The 21,625-nt window shown below is 35.5% G+C and overlaps 1 protein-coding gene across 7 annotated transcripts in view; it reads right to left on the reverse strand.

Moving 5' to 3' along the window:
* Window positions 1-21,625, reverse strand: part of TENT2 (terminal nucleotidyltransferase 2) — a 111,007-nt gene that overhangs the window by 82,100 nt on the left and 7,282 nt on the right. For all 7 annotated transcript variants that reach the window (XR_013764389.1, XR_013764390.1, XM_079143581.1 and 4 more), the window contains one exon: window positions 19,733-19,970. Coding sequence is in view for 5 of the 7 variants with exons in the window: in XM_079143581.1 (XP_078999707.1) it covers window positions 19,733-19,970 (238 nt within the window). In the remaining 2 variants the exon portion in view is untranslated. The remainder of the gene's footprint in view (window positions 1-19,732; window positions 19,971-21,625) is intronic.

Genomic DNA, 21,625 nt, shown 5'->3' on the forward strand with positions numbered 1-21,625 from the left:
GGAATATTACTCAGCCATAAAGAATGATAAAATTATGACATTTGCAGGCAAATGGATGAAATTGGAGAATATCATGCTAAGTGAGATAGGCCGATCTCAAAAAGCCAATGGACGAATGATATCGCTGATAAGTGGAGGATGACACATAATGGGGGGGAGGGAAGGGTTAGAGTTAGGGTTAGGAGGGGGGCAAGTATGGAGGAAGGAACTACTGTATAGAGGGTAAAGAGGGGTGGGAGGGGTGGGGGGAAGGGAAAAAAAAACAGAATGAATCAAACAACATTGCTCTATGTAAATTTATGATTACACAAATGGTATGCCTTTACGCCATGTACAAACAGAGAAACAACATGTATCCCATTTGTTTACAATAAAAAAAAAAAAAAAAGATAGCATGGCATTGACAAGAGACAAAAAGAAATTTGAAATAAATTATAATGACTGCAGTTTGGTTCCAACTAATGAGGGAGGGAGGTAACAGATGGGAAATAAGATGATGTGTTGGTAACTGTTATGGTGATATGCTGGAACTGTTAAACCTGTGTGATAGGAGTGTATATACTACTATATTCTATTTTTTTATAGTTTGATATTTTCCATAATAAAGTTTTTTTCAAAAAAAGGTATCCAAGTTTGTAACAAATTTGAAAAAGATTTCCAATAAAAGTGGTTAATATAAAATTTTAAATAATATTCAATAAACTAAGTTTTATTCACAAAGAGCAGGTGCTGACAAACTATGTTCTGTAGGCCACATATGGCCTCTGGCCTTTTCTGCAGGCAGCAACATTATTTATTTATTTATTTATTTTAACCAGAAGACAAGATGAAAACAGTAATTCTATGTAACCGGCAGCCTAAAATATTTACTATCTGGTCCTCTGGAGAAAAAGGTTGACAATTCCTGATCTAGAGAATTAGTTAGGTGGCACACACCTGTAATCCCAATGACTCAAGAGGCTGAGGCAGGAAGATCAAGAATTCAAAGACAGCCTCAGCAAAAGCAAGGTGCTAAGCAACTCAGTGAGATCCTGCCTCTAAATAAACTACAAAATAGGGCTGTAAATGTGGCTCAGTGGTTGAGTACCCCTGAATTCAATCCCCAGTACCCAAGAAAAGGAAAAAAAAAAGAATATTAGGCAGAGCCACATAATTCTAGAAGTCTTAATAGATACTAAGTATTTGCTGAGTAACAAAAAAAGTTATTTATAACAATGCTTAAATGAGATTTTATATTTTTGGGGGGTTACTAAATTTATTTTTTTATTTTTTACAGACTGCATTTTGATTCATACATCATTTCGTTTCTATGGTTGTGCACCATGTAGAGTCATACAATTTGTGTAATCATACATGTACATAGGGTAGTGATGTCTGTCTGTCTCATTCCACCATTTTTCATACCCCTCCCTCATTTCCTTCTACATAATCTAAAGTTCCTTCATTCTTCTCTAACAATTTCTTTCATCTCAGTGACTATGTTCATGTAGAAACATTCACAAAATTATAAATATGTGGAAAATACAAAAATTCCATATTCTTGCTCCTCTCCCTTTTTCACGTTCATGGAAATATTCCCATCCTCCTTTCCCCCTCCCCTCAAGGACTACTATGACAGATACCTAATAAGTTTTTAAATTAAAGAATTTTCCCATCTAGTCATTTACTTAGGGATTCACGTTATCAAATCATGTTACTTTACAATAAATACCTAAGGCCCAGAAGAGAAAACCTCAAGAGAAACCCCACATATGCTGAAATAGAAGGCTTCTGTTGCCTAATTTAGGGAAATATTTCAGAACATGGTTCTCTTAAAAAAAAAAAGGGGTGGGGGTAGTATATATGATATAGAATTTCCCTGGCTAAAATCATATATGATTTCATATGTAATATGATTTCATATGTAATACCAAGCTGCTGTGCATAATAGTACTTCTGGAACTTAATTTTTTCTTTACAGGGTAAATTTTTCCTTATTTTTAATTTTTTTTTAAAAAAAGTTTCTTCCAAATGTAAATGTTCAGTTTTTCTTAAAAAAAAAAAAATTATAATACTGCAAGTCAAGCTCAAATTAAATTACCAATAAAAACATCATTTTTGGAGGTCAACACAAACCATTATGAGGGCAAGTAAAAGATGGGTTTAAAAACCCAAATTTAAAAATATATTGACACAGCACTAATTTCCAGAATATATAAAGAACTCAGAAAACTTTACACCAAGAATACAAATAACCCAATAACAAACGGGCTAAGGAAATGAACAGACACTTCACAGAAGAAGATCTACAAGCAATCAACAGATACATGAAAAACTGTTCAACATCTTTAGTAATAAGAGAAATGCAAATCAAAACTACCCTAAGATTCCATCTACCCCAATTAGAATGACGATTATCAAGAATACTAGCAACAATAGGTGATGGAGAGGATGTGGGGAAAAAGGTACACTCATACATTGCTGGTGGGGCTGCAAATTAGTGCAGCCACTCTGGAAAGCAGTGTGGAGATTCCTTAGAAAACTTGGAATGGAACCACCATTTGACCCAGCTATCCCACTCCTTGGCCTATACCCAAAGGACTTAAAATCAGCATACTACAGAGATACAACCACAACAATGTTCATAGCCGCTCAATTCACAATAGCCAGACTGTGAAACAAACCTAGATGCCCTTCAATTGATGAATGGATAAAGAAACTGTGGTATATATATATACAATGGAATATTACTCAGCCATAAAAAATAATAAAATTTGGCATTTGCAGGCAAATGGATGAAACTGGAGAGTATCCTGCTAAGTGAGATAAGTCAATCTCAAAAACCTAAAAAGGACGACGAATGATCTTGCTGATAAGAGGATGATGACACATAATGGCGGGGTGGGAGAGGGGCAAGAATGGAGGAAGGAGGGACTGTATAGAGGAATACGAGGGGTGAGAGGGGTAGGGGGAGGGAAAAAATAACAGAATGAATCAAAAACTATTACCCTAGGTAAATGTATGGTTACAAAAACGGTATGCCTCTATTTAATGTACAAACAGAGAAACAAGATGTATCCCATTTGTTTACAATAAAAATGAATTAAAGGAGCTGGGGAAATAGCTCAGTTGGTAGAGTGCTTGCCTTGGAAGCACAAGGCCCTGGGTTCGATCCCCAGCACTGCAAAAAATAAATAAATAAGTAAATAAAAAATATATTGATACACAAAACTTGAGGTGAAACTCATAGGGTTGATTCAGCAGTTTCGCTACCTGTTAGTTGAGTCCCCTTGTAAAACAAAGTAAAAAAATACCAAGGCCTTATCATATACTACAATGTATAAAAAAATGGTGACAGTGTTTGCCTAAATGTAAGTGCTAACTATACACAACAAACACAAATTAACAATGAGCTTTCAAATAGGAGAAATAAAATTAAATTTAGTGTAGAGAACAGATTATCAGATCAAAGTACTCCTAAAAAAACTGGCAATTCCTCACATTTTCTCATTACCTTAATCTTTGGCACACGCGTAACCATAGAAAAAGGTGGTACTAATTTACTAAGTAAAATAAAGCTAGAAGGATTGGGGAGTGTACTTCAGTAATAGAGCACATGCTTAGCATGTATAAGGGCCCTGGGTTCAATTCCCAGCACCAAAATTAACTACTTAAAGCTAGATGTGTAACAAAAGTTTTAATTTATTCTTGATGCTCAATTTCCTTTCCCTTCTAATAAACCAATTCTAAAATAAATAGAATAAGAAATACGTTATGCCTAAAGCAACCCACTCTTTGTTAAGTTATAATGGTTTTGTATGTGGACATGATGTATAACCTTCTTAATTCATAAACTAGCAAGCTGAAAAGCGGTTTGTAGTACTGGTTTATTTTGGGTTTTTCTTTTTCCCCCTTGAATTTGATTCCTTTGGGGCACATACTAAATTTAGTCAAGGAAGAACTGCATTATAAATGGGAGAAAAAAATAATCTTTTACTAGATTTCTTTTGTGCTGAGTTCTGATTTAGATTGCTCTACATAAATTTACATTGTACAGCTTTCAAATTTTTCTGATAAACACATAAATTAAAAACACAGAGTTCCTTAGAGACATCTAAGGATAACTGTCCCCAAACACTTCCTCCAAGAATGCAAAGAGGTGCCACAAAATTTGTCCCTTTCCAAAATTAAACATTACACAAGAAATTTTGAACACTTCCTTCATAATCATCTTTTTACATTATAATCAATGTCAAGAAACCTCCGCCTAACCTCAACTCAAAATCTGACATCAATTAAATTGATGTGCATGATAACTTCAATTAACCAGAGTTTTCAAAGAACAATTATAAAAGATGGAATTCACAAGCTTGGAAAACTCTGATTCCTCTACAGGCTCTTTTTTGTACAGGAAAGCATATACTCATCTATACATAAACCAGAGCAAGAAAAAGGTAAAATTCAGAAAAGTAGCTCAGATTTCCAATTTAAAGAGATCTGTTTGTTAAAACAGAAACCTGAAAAACAAAGAAAAGATTTTCTTTTTTTTGGGTGCTGGGGACCGAACCTAGGGCCTTGTGCTTGCAAGGCAAGCACTCTACCGACTGAGCTATCTCCCCAGCCCCCAAGAAAAGATTTTTAAAATGAAGAATAACAGTTAAATTCAGAAGATAGTTTTTCAAAATTCAATTCTCAAGTTGTACAAAATACAGACTATGAAACCTCAGGGTAGTTAAGCGAATTTCCCCCTTGAAGCTGGCAGATGTGGGAGGCTGACTAATTAATAATAAATTCATTATTACCAATCTTAGGTTAACTCCTTATGCTACCCCCCTATACTACTGTTTAAAACCTTCTCCACTGTTTCTCTGGTCAATCTGAATTCCTGCATTTAGTAAATGATATTTCCAACCTCCACTATTCTCAACCTCTGATATCCCATGTCATTCTCCCTACAGGATGACCTTGAATACTAATTCAGAGAGAAAACAGGAAGAAGCCAAGGATACTCCATTAACTTCTTCTTACCATATCTACAAACCTCCCCTGCATCTCCACCTATCTCCTCCTATCCTCCAGTTACAAAAAGCTTTCCTCTTACCTAAGGTCAATCACTCCATTTCTACATTGAACCCATTCTTCTTCTACCTTCCAGAAACCTTTAATCATGATTGTTCTTTTCTTTCCAGAAGAGTGAACCTCTTCTCTTGCTACTAAATCTTTCCTATGAACATGTACATGTGGCTAACATTTCTTTTAAAACATTAAAAAAAAAAGTTTGTTTTAACTTCCCATCGTCAGCTCCTCCCCTTCACAGTCAAGTTTTCCAAAATAGTTATGTGTACTCTAAGTCTCCATTTCTGTTTCCTATTATTTTCTCAACTCATGCTAGTCAGTCTTGGACACAAGAAAAGGTTCTCTTTCTAGATAAAGAGCCATATTCTAGGCTTCAACTATCATCTATATATCTATGATTACAAACATACATTTTTAGACAATGCCATTACTTTGAATTCCATATCTACATTTATTTGACTATCAACTCTAAATATCTACTTCAATATTTCAAAAGCATCTCAAAGTCAAGAGGCCTACAGTGAACACTGTTCAGTGAAGACTATGCATCCAGCTGTGAATACCAGAAATCTGAGAGTAAATCTCAGTACCTTCTCCATCTAATCCAGTAGTTGTCACCTAGAGGCAATTCTGCCTGCCAGAGAACTGGCAATGACTATAGATACTTTTGGTTGTCACCACCAGCACCTGATGGCACCTAAAGTACAGAAGCCAGAAATGCTGCTAGACTTCCTACAATGCATAGGGCAGCCCCTCCACACCAAAGAAAGCTGGCCTAAAATATCAATATTTCAGAGGCTTCTATACCATAATCTAACAAATCACAAATCCCATCAATCCACAACCCAAATAAAGTTTAAATCCATCAACTTCTACTGATCATAAAGATCAGCACTTCGGCAATCCAAGATGGCGGACTACAGGGTCACTGCATCTCCAGTCGCTCCAGAACCCTGGATTCAAAGAGGGAGGCATTGAGAGACTCAGACTAAAATAGAGCCACGGGGTGAGTCTCCTCCACCCGGTGAGGCTCGGCCCAGGTGGCAGGCCCAGATTTGGGCGGCTTATTAGAGTAGGGCAGGGCAGCTAGAGTCTTCTCCAGGCAGCCCTGGGCGCTCCAGCGGTGGGCTCCTCCCACACGGCCAGCTTCTTGGAGCAGGCCCCCCAGTGAGAGCCTTTCCACACAGAGCCAGCTCCAAGCCCTGGAACCAGTAGCGGGCTAGGGGCAGCTTTCTTCAAAAGCACTGCATTATCAAGTTACTCCAAGACTTCAGGCTACTGAAGGCTGGGAAGTGATACACTGGAAATCTACAGGGACACTATAAGCCAATAGAGGAAATCTGCAATATCACAGAGTCCCACTGACATCTGACCAATATGAGAAAACAAGGAAAGAAAATGTCCCAAACAAACTAGATACTATATAAATAAAACCTAATGACAGCACAGCAGAAGAAATGTCAGAAAGGGAGTTCAGAATGTACATAATTAAAACAATCAGGGAAGCAAACGAGGAGATGAAAGAGCAAATGCAGGCACTGAAGGAGGAGATAAAAGAGCAAATGCAGGCATTAAATGATCACACCAATCAACAGTTAAAAGAGCAAATACGGCAAGCAAGAGATCATTTCAATAAAGAGTTAGAGATACTGAAAAAAAAAACAAACAGAAATCCTTGAAATGAAGGAAACAATAAACCAAGTTAAAAACTCCATAGAAAGCATAACCAATAAGATAGAACACCTGGAAGACAGAACCTCAGATACTGAAGAAAAAATATTTAATCTTGAAAACAAAGTTGACCAAACAGAAAAGATGGTAAGAAATCATGAACAGAATCTACAAGAATTATGGGATATCATAAAAAGGCCAAATTTAAGAATTATCGGGATTGAGGAAGGCTTAGAGGAACAAACCAAAGGAATGAACAATCTATTCAATGAAATAATATCAGAAAATTTCCCAAATCTCAAGAATGAAATGGAAAACCAAGTACAAGAGGTTTATAGGACTCCAAATATACAAAATTAAAACAGACCCACATCAAGGCACATTATTATGAAAATACCTAACATACAAAATAAAGACAGAATTTTAAAGGCCACGAGGGAAAAGAATCAGATTACATTCAGAGGGGAAACCAATAAGAATATCACCAGATTTTTCAATCCAGACCCTAAAAGCTAGAAGGGCCTCGAACAACATTTACCAAGCCCTGAAAGAAAACGGATGCCAACCAAGAATCTTATACCCAGCAAAACTTACTTTCAGATTTGACGATGAAATAAGATCCTCCCATGATAAACAAAAGCAAAAGGAATTTACAAAAAGAAAGCCGGCATTACAGAACATTCTCAGCAAAATATTCCATGAGGAAGAGATGAAAAACAACGATGCAAATCAGCAATGGGAGGAACTAGCCTAAAGGAAATAAAGGAGAAACCAAATCATGTCAAAAAACAAAAATGAGTCAAATGACTGGGAATACAAATCATATCACAATAATAACTGTGAATGTTAATGGCCTGAACTCATCAATCAAAAGACACAGACTGGCAGACTGGATTAAACAGAAATTTCCAACAATATGCTGCCTGTAAGAGACTCATCTCATAGAAAGAGATACCCACAGACTAAAGGTGAAAGGATGGGAAAAAACATACCATGCACACGGACACAGCAAAAAGGCTGGAGTATCCATCCTCATTTCAGATGTGGACTTCAAGCCAAAACTAGTCAGAAGGGATAAAGAAGGACATTACATACTGCTTAAGGGAAGCATAAATCAGCAAGACATAACAATCATAAATATCTACACCCCAAACATTGGCTCATCCATGTACGTCAAACAAATCCTTCTCAATGCCAGAAATCAAATAGACCACAACACAATAATACTAGGCGATTTTAACACACCTCTCTCACCGCTGGATAGATCTTCCAAGCAAAAATTGAATAAAGAAACCATAGATCTCAATAACACAATCAACAATTTAGACTTAACCGACATATAGAATATACCATCCAACAAAGAACGAATACACTTTCTTCTCAGCAGCACATGGATCCTTCTCTAAAATAGACCATGTTTTATACCACAAAGCTACTGTTAGCAAATACAAGATAGAGATACTACCTTGTACTCTATCAGATCATAATGGATTGAAATCAGAAATAAATGACAGAATAAAAAACAGAAACTTCTCCAATACCTGGAGATTAAATAATACACTATTATATGATGAATGGATAACAGAAGACATCAGAAGGGAAATTAAAAAATTCTTAGAAGTAAACGAGAATAAAGACATCATATCAAAATCTCTGGGACACTATGAAAGCAGTACTGACAGGAAGATTTATTTCATGGGGCGCATTCAACAAAAGAAGTAGAAATCAACAAATAAACGACTTAACACTACAGCTCAAAGCCCTAGAAAAAGAAGAGCAGACCAACACCAAAAGTAGTAGAAGACAGGAAATAGTTAAAATCAGAGCCGAAATCAACGAAATTGAAACAAAAGAAACAATTGAAAAAAATCAACAAAATAAATAGTTGGTTCTTTGAAAAAATAAGCAAAATTGATAAACCCTTAGCCACACTAACAAAGAGAAAAAGGGAGAAAACTCAAATTACTAAAATTCGGAATGAACAAGGAAATATCACAACAGACACGAGTGAAATACAAAACATAATTAGAAGCTATTTTGAAAATCTATACTCCAACAAAACAGAAAAACTTGAAGACATCAACAAGTTTCTAGAGATATATTAATTACCTAAACTGAACGAGGAGGACATACACAACTTAAATAAATCAATTACAAGCAGTGAAATAGAAGAGGTCATCAAAAGCCTACCAACAAAGAAAAGCCTGGGACCAGATGGGTTCTCAGCCAAGTTCTACAAAACCTTTAAAGAAGAGCTCATTCCAATACTTCTCAAAGTATTCCATAAAATTGAAGAGGAGGGAACCCTCCCAAACTCATTCTATAAAGCCAATATCACCCTGATACCTAAACCAGACAGAGATACATCGAGGAAAGAAAATTTCAGACCAATATCCTTAATGAACATTGACGCAAAAATTCTCAACAAAATTTTAGCAAATCGCATACAAAAATATATTAAAAAGATAGTGCATCACGGTCAAGTGGGTTTTATCCCAAGATGCAAGGTTGGTTCAACATCCGGAAATCAATAAATGTCATTCACCATATCAACAGACTAAAAGTTAAGAATCACGTGATTCTTTCAACAGATGCAGAAAAAGCATTCGATAAAATACAGCATCCCTTCATGCTCAAAACACTAGAAAAAATTGGGGTAGTGGGAACATTCCTTAACATTATAAAGGCCATCTACACTAAGCCCATGGCCAATATCATTGTAAATGGTGAAAAACTGAAAGCATTCCCCCTAAAAACTGGAACAAGGCAGGGATGCCCTCTTTCACCACTTCTATTCAACATTGTTCTTGAGACTCTAGCCAGAGCAATTAGACAAACCAAAGAAATTAAAGGGATACGAATTGGAAAAGAGGAACTCAAAATATCCCTGTTCGCTGATGACATGATTATATATTTAGAGGAACCTGGAAATTCCACCAGAAAACTCTTAGAACTCATAAGTGAATTCAGTAAAGTAGCAGGTTACAAGATCAATGCCCATAAATCCAACGCATTTTTATACATAAGTGATGAATCTTCAGAAAGAGAAATTAGGAAAACTACCCCATTCACAATAGCCTCGAAAAAAATAAAATACTTGGGAATCAATCTCACAAAAGAGATGAAAGACCTCTACAATGAGAACTATACAACACTAAAGAAAGAAATTAAAGAACACCATAGAAGATGGAAAGATCTTCCATGTTCTTGGATAGGAAGAATTAATATTGTCAAAATGGCCATACTACCTAAAGTGCTATACAAGTTCAATGCAATTCCAATTAAAATCCCAATTGTGTACCTTACAGAAATAGAGCAAGCAATTATGAAATTCATCTGGAAGAATAAGAAACCCAGAATAGCTAAAGCAATCCTTAGCAGGAAGAGTGAAACAGGGGGTATTGCAATACCAGATCTTCAACTCTACTACAAAGCAATAGTAACAAAAACGGCATGGTATTGGTACCAAAATAGAAAGGTAGATCAATGGTACAGAATAGAGGACACGGACACAAACCCAAATAAATACAATTTTCTCATACTAGACAAAGGGGCCAAAAATATGCAATGGAGAAAAGATAGCCTCTTCAACAAATGGTGCTGGGAGAATTGGAAATCCATATGCAACAGAATGAAACTAAACCCATATCTCTCACCATGCACGAAACTAAACTCAAAATGGATTAAGGACCTCGGAATCAGACCAGAGACCCTGCATCTTATAGAAGAAAAAGTAGGTCCAAATCTTCACCTTGTTGGTCTAGGACCAGACTTCCTTAACAGGACTCCCATAGCACAAGAAATAAAAGCTAGAATCAACCACTGGGATAGATTCAAACTAAAAAGCTTTCTCTCAGCAAAGGAAACTATCAGCAATGCGAAGAAAGAGCCTACAGAGTGGGAGAATATCTTTGCCACTCATACTTCAGATAGAGCACTAATCTCCAGAATCTATAAAGAACTCAAAAAACTCTACTCCAAGAATTCAAATAATCCAGTCAACAAATGGGCTAAGGAAATGAATAGACACTTCACAGAAGAAGATCTACAAGCAATCAACAAACATATGGAAAAATGTTCAACATCTCTAGTAATAAGAGAAATGCAAATCAAAACCACCCTAAGATTCCATCTCACCCCAATTAGAATGGCGATTATCAAGAATACAAGCAACAACAGGTGTTGGTGAGGATGTGGGGAGAAAGGTACATTCATACACTGCTGGTGGGGCTGCAAATTAGTGCAGCCACTCTGGAAAGCAGTGTGGAGATTCCTTAGAAAACTTGGAATGGAACCACCATTTGACCCAGCTATCCCACTCCTTGGCCTATACCCAAAGGACTTAAAATCAGCATACTACAGAGATACAGCCACATCAATGTTCATAGCTGCTCAATTCACAATAGCCAGACTGTGGAACCAACCTAGATGCCCTTCAATTGATGAGTGGATAAAGAAACTGTGGTATATATATACAATGGAATATTACTCAGCCATAAAGAATGATAAAATTATGACATTTGCAGGCAAATGGATGAAATTGGAGAATATCATGCTAAGTGAGATAGGCCGATCTCAAAAAGCCAATGGACGAATGATATCGCTGATAAGTGGAGGATGACACATAATGGGGGGGAGGGAAGGGTTAGAGTTAGGGTTAGGAGGGGGGCAAGTATGGAGGAAGGAACTACTGTATAGAGGGTAAAGAGGGGTGGGAGGGGTGGGGGGAAGGGAAAAAAAAAACAGAATGAATCAAACAACATTGCTCTATGTAAATTTATGATTACACAAATGGTATGCCTTTACGCCATGTACAAACAGAGAAACAACATGTATCCCATTTGTTTACAATAAAAAAAAAAAAAAAGATAGCATGGCATTGACAAGAGACAAAAAGAAATTTGAAATAAATTATAATGACTGCAGTTTGGTTCCAACTAATGAGGGAGGGAGGTAACAGATGGGAAATAAGATGATGTGTTGGTAACTGTTATGGTGATATGCTGGAACTGTTAAACCTGTGTGATAGGAGTGTATATACTACTATATTCTATTTTTTTATAGTTTGATATTTTCCATAATAAAGTTTTTTTCAAAAAAAGGTATCCAAGTTTGTAACAAATTTGAAAAAGATTTCCAATAAAAGTGGTTAATATAAAATTTTAAATAATATTCAATAAACTAAGTTTTATTCACAAAGAGCAGGTGCTGACAAACTATGTTCTGTAGGCCACATATGGCCTCTGGCCTTTTCTGCAGGCAGCAACATTATTTATTTATTTATTTATTTTAACCAGAAGACAAGATGAAAACAGTAATTCTATGTAACCGGCAGCCTAAAATATTTACTATCTGGTCCTCTGGAGAAAAAGGTTGACAATTCCTGATCTAGAGAATTAGTTAGGTGGCACACACCTGTAATCCCAATGACTCAAGAGGCTGAGGCAGGAAGATCAAGAATTCAAAGACAGCCTCAGCAAAAGCAAGGTGCTAAGCAACTCAGTGAGATCCTGCCTCTAAATAAACTACAAAATAGGGCTGTAAATGTGGCTCAGTGGTTGAGTACCCCTGAATTCAATCCCCAGTACCCAAGAAAAGGAAAAAAAAAAAGAATATTAGGCAGAGCCACATAATTCTAGAAGTCTTAATAGATACTAAGTATTTGCTGAGTAACAAAAAAAGTTATTTATAACAATGCTTAAATGAGATTTTATATTTTTGGGGGGTTACTAAATTTATTTTTTTATTTTTTACAGACTGCATTTTGATTCATACATCATTTCGTTTCTATGGTTGTGCACCATGTAGAGTCATACAATTTGTGTAATCATACATGTACATAGGGTAGTGATGTCTGTCTGTCTCATTCCACCATTTTTCATACCCCTCCCTCATTTCCTTCTACATAATCTAAAGTTCCTTCATTCTTCTCTAACAATTTCTTTCATCTCAGTGACTATGTTCATGTAGAAACATTCACAAAATTATAAATATGTGGAAAATACAAAAATTCCATATTCTTGCTCCTCTCCCTTTTTCACGTTCATGGAAATATTCCCATCCTCCTTTCCCCCTCCCCTCAAGGACTACTATGACAGATACCTAATAAGTTTTTAAATTAAAGAATTTTCCCATCTAGTCATTTACTTAGGGATTCACGTTATCAAATCATGTTACTTTACAATAAATACCTAAGGCCCAGAAGAGAAAACCTCAAGAGAAACCCCACATATGCTGAAATAGAAGGCTTCTGTTGCCTAATTTAGGGAAATATTTCAGAACATGGTTCTCTTAAAAAAAAAAAGGGGTGGGGGTAGTATATATGATATAGAATTTCCCTGGCTAAAATCATATATGATTTCATATGTAATATGATTTTCATATGTAATACCAAGCTGCTGTGCATAATAGTACTTCTGGAACTTAATTTTTTCTTTACAGGGTAAATTTTTTCCTTATTTTTAATTTTTTTTTAAAAAAAGTTTCTTCCAAATGTAAATGTTCAGTTTTTCTTAAAAAAAAAAAAATTATAATACTGCAAGTCAAGCTCAAATTAAATTACCAATAAAAACATCATTTTTGGAGGTCAACACAAACCATTATGAGGGCAAGTAAAAGATGGGTTTAAAAACCCAAATTTAAAAATATATTGACACAGCACTAATTTCCAGAATATATAAAGAACTCAGAAAACTTTACACCAAGAATACAAATAACCCAATAACAAACGGGCTAAGGAAATGAACAGACACTTCACAGAAGAAGATCTACAAGCAATCAACAGATACATGAAAAACTGTTCAACATCTTTAGTAATAAGAGAAATGCAAATCAAAACTACCCTAAGATTCCATCTACCCCAATTAGAATGACGATTATCAAGAATACTAGCAACAATAGGTGATGGAGAGGATGTGGGGAAAAAGGTACACTCATACATTGCTGGTGGGGTTGCAAATTAGTGCAGCCACTCTGGAAAGCAGTATTCCTCAGAAAGCTTGGAATGGAACCACCATTTGACCCAGCTATCCCACTCCTTGGTCTATACCCAAACGACTTAAAATCAGCATACTACAGAGATACAGCCACATCAATATTCATAGCTGCTCAATTCACTATAGCCAGATTGTGGAACCAACCTAGATGCCCTTCAGTTGATGAATGGATAAAGAAACTGTGGCATATATATACAATGGAATATTACTCCACCATGAAGAATGATAAAATTATGGCATTTGCAGGCAAATGAATGAAATTGGAGAATATCATGCTAAGTGAGATAAGCCAATCTCAAAAAACTGAAGGACGAATGATCTCGCTGATAATCAGATGAGGACATATAATGGGGGGTAGGAGAGGTTAGTGTTAGGGTTAGAGTTAGGTTTAGGGTTAGGGATAAGGAAGGTGGTAAGAATGGAGGAAGGAAGGAATGTATAGAAGGAAAAGAGGGGTGGGGTGTGGGAGGGGTGGGAGGGAAGGGAAGAAAAAATAACAGAATGAATCCAACAACATTGCCCTATGTAAATTTATGATTTCTAATTTTAAAAAAATATTAAAAAAATAAAAATAAAACTATCCTACTTTCAAAGGAAAAAAAAAAAAATCAGCACTTCCTAATTCAAGACACCATTACTTATCACCTGGAGTACAATAACTTCTCTACATCCATGCTTTTTCAACCTTAATATGCTTTCAACACTACAGTCAATATTTAATCTTTAACTTACCTCTCTTCCCAGCTTTAAAAACAAAACCCTGAATAGCTTATTGCTGTTCTTAGACTTGTCTAAAAATCCTTGCATCATCTCCCTATTCCCATCTTTCCGACCACACCTTCAACCACTCTCCCTCTAATTTACCAAACTAGTTCACCTTGGTCTGCTTTCAATTCTTTGCACACACCATGCTCCTTTTTGGGTTAGGACCTTTCCCCACTCTAAAGCATTTTCCCCCTCCTGCAACTCTTTAACTAATTCAATCCTAAATCATCTTTCAGATCTTCCTCCTCTAGGATGCTTTCCCTGAGAAATCAAATGCATATTCTCAGCACTCTATAATTTTCCTTCATTGCACTTACAAATATATAAATAAAACGATTTGCATGATTATTTTTAATGACTCCCCTCTAATCTCTAGGTAAATGGTAAAAAGACAGTGTATATTTAGCACTATATTGCCTCTCTCATGTCTAGTACTGCCAAATATCTGCTAAACACTAAAATAAAAAATCAAATCTACTCCAGGAGTTTCAAATGTCATTTTTAACCCAGATGTCTTTGGGACCCATATCTCTGGCCTTGACCTTACTTCAGAACTCCAAACACATACTATCAGTTCAGTTACAAAATGTTTTTCTACAATACCAATAAGCTTATATATGGCAGGGGATGGTATCAATATAACATGGAAGTTGGATTTGTTGATGATTTGTGCATAGAAAAGAAACTGTAGAATTACAATCTTCATAATGAAGAAAAATCCTCAGCATGGCTGCTGCACAGGCAGAGGCCCTTAGAAATCTAAGACAATTAAAAATAAGCATTTGCATCCAGGATTACTGCTCACAAAAGCATACCCCTAGCCTCACAGAGTACAATTTCTTTTGTGTCAACCTTAGCAGTCTCACTGACTTAGAGCTCCATTTTCTAACTGCCTTGTCTCAGTGCCCACCATAAGCCAGCATCTCAACTTTATTTTGTATATTTTTAATATCTCCTGCAGTAGCATCCAGCCATGGACACTAAGCTGCCTGCTTGGTCTGTCCAAGTTATTTCCCAAGATATCAATTATTATTCTTGATAGTGTTCTTGTTACAAAATTGTTTTCAGTAGTCTGCTCCAATATTATTCTCCATTAAGCCCAATGTGCTTAGTGTGCAATCTGTAGAATATGATGTGCTCTCAAGAGCACAAATGTTAGATTTCCCAGTGTCTCAAATATCTCTTAACTATTTCCTCAATCAACTTATACACTAAAAATCTCTGTTCCTTATCTCTCTTAGTAGCCCAAATTCAAATCACTGGAGTCACTCATGTCTCTCTCTTCCTGTCTTCCCTACCTTCAATTATCCCCACATTCCAACAATTTTCCTTATGCACTATCTTTCATCACTACCATATGCCATAACCAAAAGCTTCAGCCTCTCATCTGGATGCATTAACAAGCTCATGATAATCATCCATTTTTCGGGCCCACCTAATTCCAAACTAAATTCTATCACACTGAATGATATATCCTCCTAAAAATATAAACCTCATTGTGTTATTTCCTCTACTCAAAAAAACTTCAGTGGAATTCAAGTTGAAAACTACTGCCCTACTTTTACCTCATACTGAATTCTCTGTTCACATTTTAACCACACTACAGAGGTAAACCATACGAACTTGAGCACACTGATGGCAAAGACAGACGATAAAAATCAGGTAGTACTATTACAAATCACCTGATATTATGGTGAGTTCTAAGAATGTCATCTCCCTACTCCTGACTGTAAGCATCTTAAGTTCCCCCTCTTTGCTTTTTAGAGACAAGGGTAAAATCTCAGTTTTGTCACTTAAGAACTGTGACCTTGAGTAGGTCCTTAAGCTTTCTTTCTGAGCTGCAAGAAAATTAGGATAATACTCATGTGACGGGGTGGTTGAATAGACTAAATGATATAGCACAAGTAGAATGCCTAGAAGAGTCATTAATAAACATTAGTTTTCTTTAAAAAAAAAAAAAAAATGCTCACTTAAAGAATGACCATTGAACCTTGTTTTCTTTCTCCCACAACAAGGCAGGAAAAAAGTAGCACTCAAAGAAAATAGTTCAACTGCACAAATTCTCTCTCTCTGAAATAAATGCTTAATTGCAAAAACATTCTTCATAGAATAATCTTTTTCTATGTAACCAAGTAAAAGTGTAATAGGAGTCACACTTCTTTAGATGACTTATACTGACTGATGTGAATTTTATGTTGCTAAATTTACTGAAATTCGACATATACCTACCCCATATCCAGAACTACTGTGTTAGTTCTAATAATTAACTACAAATACATAAATACATGCACAGAGAATTTTCAATATCCATGCATAATGAATTTCATTTAAAAAATAGGCCTTACTGGCATACGTATACTAAAAACTCATTTATAGTAAATTTTTATATATTCAAAGAATTTATCAGATTTGCTACTACCACAGGTTTTCACATTACAGCATCATAAATTTCCTTGAGAAAGCAAAGAAGGGAAAGAATAGGGGAAGAGGGAGGAAGAAAGAGTACCAAAACATCCCAAGTTGGTCTGTTCTCATTTCACTTTGTTTTTTCCTCTCTCCCTGGTTCTACTTTATGGAAAGAAAAGAACTGTGCAGAAGGAGAGAATAGTTTTTTCAATAAATTGTGCTGGGACAAGTGGATTAACAACAAAAGAATAAAGCTGAACCTCTTACTTTATATCGCACACAGAAATTACTAAAAATGAAATAAGTCCTAAATATAAAAAACAACTATAAAAATCTTAGAACAGCACTAAGCTTTATGACTTGGATTGAGCAATGGTTTCCAAGATTTACCACTAATAGCACAAGCAACCAAAGATAAACAAATAACTGAACTACATCAAATGAAAAGATTCTATCATTTAAAGGTTACCAATAAAAAAGTGAAAAGACAAATCACAGAAACAAAATATTTGTAAATTGTATGCCTGATAAGGGTCTAATATTTAGAAAATAAAAACTCAACAACTAAGCAATAAAAGACAACCTAATTTAAAAATGAGCAAAGAATCTGAAAAGACATTTCTCCAAAGAAGACATACAAATATCCAACAAGCAAATGCTAAGATGTTCAACATCGTTATCATTAGGAAAATACAAATCAAAATCACAATAAGAAGGGTTGGGAAAGTAGCTCAGTGGTAGAACGCTTGCCTAGCATGCACAAGGGCATGGGTTCAATCTCCAGTATTACAAGTAAATAAAAACAATCACTCACAAGATACCATCTCATATCCAGTAGAATGGCTATACTGAAAAAACAGGGCTGGGGTTGTAGGATGTAGATCAAAGGTAGAGAGATTACCTAACATGCCCAAGCCCCTGGTCCTCTACCAAAAACAAAACAAAAAGACAAATAACAAGTATCACAAGCATTGGCAAGAATGGGAAGAAAGCAGAAAACTTGTACGCTGCCGATTGGAATATAAAATGGTACAGCCACTTTAGAAAAAGCTTTGGCTGAACCCCAACGATTAAACACAGGACTGGGGATGTAGCTCAGTGGTAGAGTATTTGCCGCCTGGCATACACAAGGTCCATGGTTCTAACCCTAGCGTTGTCAAAAAAAAAAAAAAAAAAAAAGAATAAATAATAATAAGTTAAACACAGAATTACCATATGATTCAACAATTTCACCCCTAGGTGTATACCCAAGAAAAATAAAAACATATGTTCACACAAAAATGTGTACACAGATATTCACATCAGTACTTTTCACAACAGCCAAAAAGTAAAAATAACCTAAAAATGCATCAATTAAGGAATGTATTAACAAAATGTGGCATAACCACCCAATGGAGTATTATTCAAATATAAAAAGAAATATGGTACTGACAGATGCTACAACATGGGTAAATCCTGAAACCATTATGCCAAGTGAAAAAAGACACAAATGGCCATATATTATTCAACTTATATGGAATGTCCAGAACAGACAATTCTACAAGGAAAATAGATTTTGCAGGCATGGGAAGCAGTGGTGGGGGTGACAGGGGACTGACTGCTACTTGATACAAGGTTTCTTCTGGGGGTGATAAAATACTTTGAAATGAGATAGTGGTAATGGTTGCGCAATTTTGTGAATATACTAAAAACCACCAAATTGTACACAATGAAAGGGTAAATTTTATGGTATAGTCATAACTCAAAAAACAAAAGGAGGATAGAAAATTAAAAAGCAGTACAAAGAAGAAATAAAGCAGATGTCGTTTTTCTGATCCACCATTTTTTGTACATTTTCTATGTTCCAGACCTGCACTGGTTGCTAGGAACCCAAAATTGAGTAAAACAAAGTCACTACACTCTTTGGGCTCTTTCTCCTTAGCCTACAAAGGTTCTACTTCTCAAGAAGGAGCAGCTTAGGGTTAGAGTTAGGGTTGGGAGGGGGGCAAGTATGGAGGAAGGAACTACTGTATAGAGGGTAAAGAGGGGTGGGAGGGGTGGGGGGAAGGGAAAAAATAACAGAATGAATCAAACAACATTGCTCTATGTAAATTTATGATTACACAAATGGTATGCCTTTACGCCATGTACAAACAGAAACAACATGTATCCCATTTGTTTACAATAAAAAAAAAAAAAAAAAAAAAGAAGGAGCAGCTTTGAAAAACAGCAAGTGTAAGCCATAGAAAATCCAAGAAAGCAAAGATATTAACATTATAAACCTTTTCCAATTACCTAGAAGTTTGTTTTTTTTTAACCTTTCACTAAATGTGGGAGATACACTTCTACTATTAAGTGTTAAATAATTTGTTCCCAATGCTGACAACATCAATTTCCAATAATTATTATTTAAATAATTACATTTCATTTTACCTGAAATATTTTTACAAATGTTTTTGGTAAGTCTTTCTTGATCATATTACTTGGAACGCAATACTTCCTTAGAGACTCCTAAATTCTCTATTTTTGATGTTTAAAAACCTTATAAAAAACACAAATACTCTGAAAGAAAATGTTTTTTAACACTTTATTACAACAGTCTTATGAAAACTAAATTTTCTGTAATAAGAACAAGTAGCAAGACTTTAAACTAAGAAATTAAGCATTTGAGGCTCTCATTCCAATTTTTATGAATTGGGGAAAATATGATTCCTTGATGGCTATACTTAAGATAAAAGAGCAAACAAAATTCAAAGTAATATGTAGAAAATTGGGATGAAAAGTACCTTAAACAGCTTCTTTTAATACATTACTTATATTAAATTTCCAAAAGACAAAACTAAAATCAGCATTATTCTTACCTTATCTTTGGCCTCAGGCAATGTGATTTCTCTAGGTTCTAAAAATGGTATTTCTCGAAAAGGTGGAACACATCTGACTATATCTGGTACATAGGGTGTATGAAACAATGGTGGCATTGAGTATCTTCGTTCACCTGATAAAGGCACTATCTGGTTAACTACAGTTGGCTCCTGGTGGGGTGAATGGAAACGCTGTCGTTTACCATCAAGAGGAAGGTTTTTTTCATCGCTTAATCTCCTGGAAACAAGCAATATACCTTAGTGATTAAAGATACAACTTTCTGACAATAGAAAACAATTAAAATACATAAATATCCTAATAGATAATCACGATGTTATGATTCTTTAAATAAGGCTACATTATTAGCTCTATCCTGAGCTTAAAAAGTTCTCATTTTCAGCTCAAGAAATACCTCACCTTAGAAAATGAGTAATAATAATGCATATAGAAAAAAACTACAGTTATATATTGGGGCTATTATTCTCCTGCATTTGGACTACCCTTACATTTCATCTCAGCGGTGAGAACTTTATAGGAACATTTTTATTTATGGAATTACTAATAATCAAATATCTAAACTCTAACACAAAAAGGATAAGATTAAATGAGTTGAGTACTATACATTTAAAAAAGGGTTCTCTGAATATGCCTATGTTCTCGCTTATCAGTAGGACAAACCAAATTAAGAGATACTTCTATAGAAGCCATAAAGATATTAGACAACTGAAGATATTTGAAAATGAACTGCACTTCCAATATGAGTATTGTATTAATATAAATTTCTTGCCAGGGCACAATGGCACATAGCTGTAATCCCAGCAGCTGGGGAGGCTGAGACAGGAGGATGACTAGTTCAAAGCCAGTCTCAGCAAGACCAAGGCACCTAGCAATTCAATGAGACCCTGTCTCTAAATAAAATACAAAATAGGGCTGGGGATGTGACTCAGTGGCCCAGTGCCCCTGAGTTCAATCCCCAGTACTCCCCCAGAAAAATTTTTATCTTGGACAGGATCAATGTATTTTGGTTATATAAAATGTATTTGTTTTCAGAAGGAAAAAGATGAAATGTTTTGGGGTAAAGTGACATGCTATCAACAATTTTCTTTCATTATGATCCAGAAAAAAGTATGGTGGTCAGAAGCAAAAGAAGCAGAAAGAAGCAAATGCAAACTGTGATAAAGAAAATAATTAGTGCTGAGGAAATAGTTTGGTGGTAGAGCACTTGTCTAACATGAGACAGATTCTAGGTTCAATCCCCAGCATAAAGGAGAAAGGGAGGGAGGAAGGAAAACAAAGGGAAAAAGGGGAGAAGAAGAGAGAGGAGGAGGAAGGAAGAGAGAGAAGGGGAGGGGAAAGGAAAGAGGTCATCTTTAGAAAGCTTTATGTCATACAGAAATTTTTACTACATTTCCTATCATGTAATCTATATAAATTAAAGAAAATACAATAAACTTTATTAGAAATAAAAGTATAATGAGCTTAACTGTACTTTTTTAAAAATATTTTTTAGTTGTCAATCTTTTATTTATTTATATGTGGTGCTGAGTATTGAATTCAGCACCTCACACATGCCAGAAAAGTGCTCTACCACTGAGCCACAACTCCAGCTGCTAACTATGTCCTCCTGAAATTCAAAGGCCAAAATCCTAATCCTTGGGGCTGGTGTTGTGGCTCAGTGGTAGAGTGCTTGACTAGCATGTGTGAGCCACTGGGTTCAATTCTCAGCACCACATATAAATAAGTGAATAAAATAAAGTCTATCAACATCTAAAAGATATTTTTTAAAAAATTCTAATCCTCAGTATCTCGGCATAGAGGTAATTAAGTTAAAATGGAGCCCCTAGGATGGGTCCTAATCCAGTATGACTGGTTCAAAGAGATTAGGACACAAA

This window comes from Sciurus vulgaris (assembly GCF_902686455.1).
Source record: "Sciurus vulgaris genome assembly, chromosome: 6".
Taxonomy (NCBI): Eukaryota; Metazoa; Chordata; class Mammalia; order Rodentia; family Sciuridae; genus Sciurus; species Sciurus vulgaris.